The 7628-nt window shown below is 50.0% G+C and overlaps 1 protein-coding gene across 6 annotated transcripts in view; it reads right to left on the bottom strand.

Annotated features, from left to right (window-relative positions):
* DZIP1 (DAZ interacting zinc finger protein 1) overlaps positions 1 to 4673 on the bottom strand; it is a 70323-nt gene extending 65650 nt beyond the window's left edge. For 5 of the 6 annotated variants that reach the window (XM_053310142.1, XM_053310141.1, XM_053310138.1 and 2 more), the window contains exon 1: positions 3894 to 3922. In XM_053310142.1, coding sequence (XP_053166117.1) covers positions 3894 to 3907 — 14 coding nt within the window. In that variant the 5' untranslated portion in view covers positions 3908 to 3922. Of the gene's footprint in view, positions 1 to 3893; positions 3923 to 4474 lie in introns of those variants that run through there. The other variant, XM_053310139.1, reaches the window with a different exon arrangement.
* Positions 4674 to 7628: the final 2955 nt, after the last annotated feature.

Below are 7628 nucleotides of genomic sequence, written 5' to 3' on the forward strand. Positions count from 1 at the left end.
GAGAGACTGAGGTGCAGCAGGGTGGTCAGTACACCAACAGAATCCTTATCCTATCTCGTAAGCTCACCCTCAGGGACAAACACTTGAAGTTCTGATATTGCCTAACTGGGCATCTGGAGTGGGAAATGGACTCAGACAGATGACTACAACTCCAATCCCAACACTTAAGGTGGGGATGGTGTAAGATCATGAAACCTGGAGGGCAGAGCTGGGAGAGAACTACTCCACCGAGCTCATCCAACCAGATCATAACAACACATACCAGGTAAGCACGCTCATCTACAATTAAATCATGGATAAGAGATGTTTTTGTATTTACTGACCTGATACTCCACAGCAGAACCCTAATCCTCGAGGAAGTGTTCCCAAAACTCCCTCGAGCTGCAGGATTGGGATAGGTGCCAGGAAAAGGAATAGGCCTCAGTTACCTAGAACGTTTCCCCCTGAAACAGCCTGCTGAACTCCCACCACCGTATCTCCCTCTGCTCGCCACCCCAAAAATAGCTACTCCCAGTTCTCCAATCTCCCAGGCACATGCTGGGCCACAGATGGACAGGGTTTTAAAAGGCAGGATTTAGTTCACAGTAGAAAGACTATGGTCACAGGAAAAGAAACCTACTACAAGTCGAATTAAAAGCAAAGTATCCTTCACCCCCTCCAGACCACTGGGAAGTGGGTTCCTGCATGCACTGCAATGTGTTGTTTGGTGGGTGGGGCTGCTTGTACAGGCACGTTGTTATCGCTCTCCTCCTTGCAAAACCAGGTGTTCCCCAGCTAGGGGTGTGCAATCAATCAATCAATGTTAATTTCGATCAAAGAGCAAATACAAAGTTTGAAACAATACATACATACATACATAAAAACATGGCAACCAATTGGATCATAACTGTGTCAATTGTCGTATTTTCACTGCTGCTACACAGAAGTTAGCTACCGTGCAAGTTATGGTTTGATTTGTATCGGAGAGCAAAAGCTTGGTACAGAAACCTTCCAGTCTGCAATAGAGGGGAACTATATCGTGTGGGAGTCCTTATAAAAGGGACAGTAGTATAATAGGACATGTTGGATAATTTCTATCTCCTTTGCCCCGCAAGGGCAGGGGTGTGCATGAACTGGTTCGAGGAGAACCAGTTCAATTCAAACCAGGCTAGTTCAACGGTTCAACTGCAAACCAAACCAGAGGCTTGAACTGTTCTGAATGCCCTTAATGCTTCTAAAGGTCCTTACAGATCTGGCAGAGTCCATACTACCGCTCCTAGAAGGCCCCTGGCACTCCCCCAAAATCTGTTGCGGCTCCGATGCTGACTGGCTTCTGCACATGCGTGAGGCTAGTCAATGTTACAATTGGAGCCGTGCCACACAACTGGTCAGGCTGCTGGGATGAGCCAGGGGCCTTCTAGGAGTGGCTGTACAGCCACCGCCAGACCAGCAAGGGCCTTCAGAAGCTTTTCTCCACCCCTGTGCTTATAAAGGGGAATCCTCACCAGATTCCCCTTTACAAGCAGAGACCCGTCAAACCAGTTTGAACTGAATTGGGCCACGGACCGGAGGTTTGAACCAAACCACCCTTAATGGTTCCGTGCACACCCCTATCCCGAGTGGTTTTGCTCCTCTCCCGCTTCTGTGTCCCAGGCTATAAGTTCCTGGCTAATCCACACACCCCATGTCTATAGTCAGACGCAAGGGAGTGGAGCCAATGCCGAGAATGGGGTCCCTTCAGCCCCAGCAGTGAGATCTTCCCTTCCCCAGTCAGTGATTCATGGAATTGCTGACTGGGAGCTTCTTTCCTTGCTTTCCCCGAGGAACCAGGGGAAATTGCTCCCAGTCAGCGATTTCACGAACCACTGAATGGGAAAGGGAAGCTCTGCTGGGGCTGACAGTGCTGCCTCAGCACTGGCCCTGCCCCCTTGCATCTGACATCAGGTGCAGAAGTGGGGCCAAGACCCAGGAGAGGGTCCATTCAGACCATTTCCCATCCCTCCCCAGTCAGTGTTTCATTGAAATGCTGTCCGGCTGGGCTTTTCCTCCCCAGCACAGCCACTGTTTCAGTGAAACACTGCCTAGAGAGGAGAGGGGATGCCTCACTTTGCCAGCTGGGTGTGGAGGGGGCAAGGGGACGTCCTGGCCGACGGGTAGCCTTGGTGGCTCCCCCAGACCTTGACGGCCAGGGGACCATCATCTCCCCACCCCGCTTGTCTTTCTCTTTAGGAAGCCAGGGCAAGCAAAAGAGCCACAGGGATGGTGCTCTTCCTTCACACTCACACATATATGAAGGAGCTGGAGAATCTCAATGCTTAATACCCAACTGTTATTGATATCTAGTTCCTTCACATATGGATGGGTTTGGAGCAAATGAACACTCAGGGAACATTGACACTATTCTTATTGCTCTTTTGCTTATCTTGAAGGCAAGCAATTTTAAACTACGATCACTGTAGAGGTCATTTATATTCCTGAAACGCATAATCCATTTAAGCTTTGGAAGACACAGTCCTGTGTTATTTTGATTTAATAACTGAATAAGAAAGTTTTGTTGCTACCCTGCATGCATGGACTCGTAGGAGCTCAGATGCTTAAAGTTTAAAGTCAATAAACAAATATATATACAGTTGGCACCTGCCTTAAACAATTAGGAGAGCCCGCACATGAATTCATTAAACAAACAAATGTATGGCAATGGTTAGTCACCTTTCTGTTGAGGTACAAAGAAATGTACATAAAAAAGTACAATTAAATATTTAATACACCAAAAGTCCACTTCTACAATAAAAGATCAGCATCAAAATAATTAAACAGCATTAAAACCTACAAGTATAAAACAATAAAACCATGAGAGCAGCAATCAGTTAAAATCTTTACTGAAAGGTTTTAACCTAGCACCTAAAGATCACTGATGAAGAGAGCTCATGAATCTGGGGAGGGTATTTTCCAAAGAACAGAGGGCACCACCCAAAAGGCCCTCCCCACAGTAGCCACTTACCTCACATCACAAGGCACCTGGAGAAGAGCCTCATAACAAGGCTCAGGAATGTCTCCAAGACATGCGATCTGACACACAGAGGTGGGCATGATAGTTTTACTAAATGGTGAGAACACCCATGTTCAGAAGCATTCCCCTTTATTTTTTCAGTACTGGTCTGGTGCCTGGGGAATCCTGGATGCAATTAAATCCAGCAAAGTCAAGAGGATTTCTTTTGGAGCAGTTATTTGAGTCAGACCATCTTTCCTTCAAAACGGACAAGTCAGATCCCATCAGTTGGACACCAACTTCAAGGAAACACTTTCATTACCATCCCAGAAAACTAGAGTGGTTTTATTCAAAGGTAAGCAGTGGGGAAATGACTTGACTAGCAAGCCAGAGGGTGCCAGTTCGAATCCTCACTGGAATGTTTTCCAGACTATGGGAAATACCTATATTGGGCAACAGCGATATAGGAAGATGCTGAAAGGCATAATCTCATACTGCGTGAAAGATGGCAATGATAAACCCCTCCTGTATTGTACCAAAGACAACCACATGGCTCTGTGGTCGCCAATGAGTCGCCACCGATTCGATGGCGCACTTTTTACATTTACCAAGTATCTACCTGCTTTGGATACAAAATTGAAGGAAATATAATAGTTAAGATCCCTTAAAAAAAAGAAAAAAGTTGTGCAGAAAGCCAGTAACTTCTTCAGCATGCACAGCAGCCCAGCCCTCCTTCACCCACTGATTAATGGGAGATGGGCTTTTAATATGCAATAAAAGTATGAATTAGTTAATCCACCAGTTGTATTTATTAAAGCACCTGCTCATAACCCACACAACTTTAAAATGTACAAAATAAATTCCACAATTAACTTTGGTCCACACCCAGTGTTTGCACATTTGCTTTGGAAACAGTAGGACTTACTTCTGAATAAACATGGCTAGGATTGCTTTTGGCGTTCAAGCGCATCTATGCACTGCATTGCAGCCTAAATCCCAAGGAGGTAGCCGGGATTGCAAGACGAATCAAAAGCCCGGGAGAAGAAGTCACGTGGGAATCGGATACCCAAGTTTCTACTCTTTGCATGCAACAGAGTTTCTGACTGACTGCAAAACAGGAGACTCGTTGCAGAGAGAAAGAGCAAGCCAGGCCACACCAGGACCTTGTTAGCCAGCCAGCCAGCCAGCCCCCCTGACTCCAGATTAGCTCCATCCAAGTTAAAACAAAACAAAAACCTTCCAGAATAGGAGCTGGAAGAGGCTCCCTCTGCTGGCTGCGACGTGCCAGAACCCCACTTTAAGGAGAAGAACTGCAAACGACTGAGGATCAGTCCGCGGGCGGCGGGGTAAAGGGGAGATCCTGTGTGGATACCCCTCCCTTTTCCATCAGCAGCACCAACAGCTACAGTTTAAGCATTCAGCCAGCAACCGCACAAAGATGTATGCAACTGATACGTAGTGGCAGGAGGACCACCTTCCCTCTCACTGGGTTCCCAATTCTCTTACCTTGTGTTGAGTCAGGGGGACATTCCGAGCCAGGGGTCCCTCCAAGTAACTCCTCTCCACTCTCGGATCTGGCCTCCTTAAAGGAGGAAAGTGGGTGGCTGCGTTGCCGTAGAGCTGTACAGCCTCCGCCTCCTGCTTCCCGCCCGGCAAGGGACTTCTCCGAACGAAGGGATCGGATTTTCCCGCTCCTCCCCCTCACACACACTCCAACCAAACAGCCTCGCACGATCCGCTCCTCTTTCGCCCTCCTTGCCTTGTCTCCGCTAATCTTACTCTCTGGAGAGTGGAAGCTGGAAAGGCGAGCTGGGACACGAAGCCCGGGCGTTTGTTGGCTATACAGTATCGTCTGGGCTATTGGACGTGGGATCTAAAGCTGCCAGATGGGAGAGAATTCTTGTACGAGAACCATGGGAAGCCTGTCCGTACTTACATTGGAGAATCCTCGTTAAAAGGAACCGTTTTCATTTTCGTGGGCAATTATACAAGAAGAATTTATTTTTTTTATTTTTTTTTTTTATTTTTGCATTTTTATACCGCCTTTCGTTAAAATATAGCCCCAAGGCGGTTTACAAAAGTTAAAAACATACAATAAAAACACAATAAAAACAACATGCTAAGAGTATAAAAACATATAAAAACAGGCATAAAACAATACAAGAAATAAAAACACCCAGAAGCAGCAGTAAAAACGATTATGTAAAAGCCTGGGTAAAAAGCCAAGTCTTTACAAGCTTTCTAAAAGCCATGATGGAGTCCGAGGAGCGAATGACCACTGGGAGAGCATTCCAGAGTCTGGGGGCAGCAACAGAGAAGGCCCTGTCCCGAGTGCACGACAGCCGGGCCTCTCTCATTGTCGGCACCCGGAGCAGGGCCCCCTCAGATGTCCTCGTCAAGCGGGCAGCAACCCTTGGGAGCAGGCGGTCCCTCAAATACCCTGGGCCCAAACCGTTTAGGGCTTTAAAGGTCAAAACCAGCACCTTGAATTGGACCCGGAAACGAACCGGTAGCCAGTGCAGTTCTTTCAAAATGGGGGTGATATGTTCCCAACGGGCAGCTCTGGATAACACCCTCGCTGCCGCGTTTTGCACTAGCTGCAGTTTCCGGATATTCTTCAAGGGCAGCCCCACGTAGAGCGCGTTACAGTAATCCAGCCGCGACGTGACTAAGGCGTGGGTAACTGTGGCCAGATCTGCCTTCTCGAGAAAGGGACGCAGCTGGCGCACCAGCCGAAGCCGTGCAAAGGCACCCCTGGCCACCGCCTCCACCTGAGCTTCCAAAAGCAGAGCCGGGTCCAGTAGTACCCCCAAGCTGCGTACTTGTTCCTTCAAGGGGAGTGCAACCCCATCCAGAACTGGTAAAATCTCCACATCCCGATTGGCTCTCCTACTGACCAACAGCACCTCCGTCTTATCCGGATTCAATTTCAGTTTGTTAGCCCACATCCAACCCATCACGGCCTCCAGCCCCCGGTTCAGGACATCCACCGCCTCCCTAGGATCAGATGACAAGGAGAGATAGAGCTGAGTGTCATCCGCATATTGCTGACAACTCAGTCCAAATCCCCGGATGACCTCTCCCAGCGGCTTCATGTAGATGTTAAACAGCATGGGGGACAAGACCGAACCCTGCGGGACCCCACAGGCCAACGGCCACGGGGCCGAGCAGTAGTCCCCCAGCACCACCCTCTGGACCCTCCCCTCAAGAAAGGACCGGAACCACTGCAACGCAGTGCCTCCGATTCCCATACTCGAGAGGCGGCCCAGAAGGATACCATGGTCGATGGTATCGAACGCCGCCGAGAGGTCCAGCAGAACCAACAGGGACGCACTCCCCCTGTCTAGTTCCCGGCGTAGGTCATCCACTAGAGCGACCAAGGCAGTCTCAGTCCCATACCCGGGGCGGAAGCCAGATTGAAAAGGGTCCAGATAATCCGTATCATCCAAGACCCTCTGCAGCTGGGACGCCACCACACGCTCCATCACCTTGCCCAAAAAGGGCAGGTTAGACACAGGTCTATAGTTGTCCAGGCTGGAGGGATCAAGGGAGGGCTTTTTTAATAAAGGTCTTACCACCGCCTCCTTAAGGCATGATGGCATCCTGCCCTCCCTTAATGAAGCATTAACCATCACCTCCAGCCATCTACCTGTCCCCTCCCTGGCAGCTTTTATTAGCCATGAAGGGCAAGGGTCAAGAGCGCACGAAGTCGCCCGCACACTGCCCAGGATCTTGTCCACATCCTCAGGCCGCACCAACCGAAAAGAATCCAACACAACGGGACCAGATGGTACCAAAGGCACGTCTGCCGGAACTGCCAAAAACTCTGGAGTCCAGGTCAGCACGGATGCAAGCGACTTTATCTGCAAAATGACAGGCAAACCGATCACAAAGAGCTGTAGATGGCTCCTCCCCCATTGTCCGGGGGGATGTGTGGAGCAATGTTTTCACCACACGAAACAGCTCTGTTTGCCTGCACTGAGCAGACGCAATGGAGGCGGAGAAAAAACGTTTCTTCGCCGCCCCCACCGCCACGGCGTAGTCCCTAAAATGGGTTCTAGCCCGTGTTCGATCGGATTCGTGACGACTCTTCCTCCAGCGTCGCTCCAGCCGTCGTCCGAGTTGCTTCATCGCCCTAAGCTCCGAGGAAAACCAAGGAGCAGAACGGGCTCCACCAAGCTGGAGAGGGCGCTTGGGGGCAACCGTGTCAACAGCCCGGGCCACCTCTCCATTCCAGAGATCAACCAAGGCGTCGACAGGGTCACCAGCTCTGGACACTGGAAACTCCCCGAGGGCCGTCTGGAATCCAAGCGGATCCATAAGCCTCCGGGGGCGGACCATCTTAATCGGCCCACCACCCCTGCAGAGGGCAGACGGAGCAGTCAAACTAAACCCTACCAGGTGATGATCTGTCCATGACAAGGGAGTGGTCTCAAATTCCCCCACCTCCAGATCATTTATTTCCCGGTCGGCAAAAACCAGATCCAGAGTGTGTCCCGCCACGTGGGTAGGGCCCGATACCAATTGAGACAGGCCCATGGTTGCCATGGAGGCCATGAAATCCTGAGCCTCACCCACTAGGGGGGCCTCAGCGTGGACACTGAAATCCCACAAAACAATAAGCCTGGAGGAACCCAAGGCCACCTCCGAGACCACCCCC

This window comes from Hemicordylus capensis, chromosome 3 (genome assembly GCF_027244095.1).
Source record: "Hemicordylus capensis ecotype Gifberg chromosome 3, rHemCap1.1.pri, whole genome shotgun sequence".
In the NCBI taxonomy this organism is placed as follows: domain Eukaryota; kingdom Metazoa; phylum Chordata; class Lepidosauria; order Squamata; family Cordylidae; genus Hemicordylus; species Hemicordylus capensis.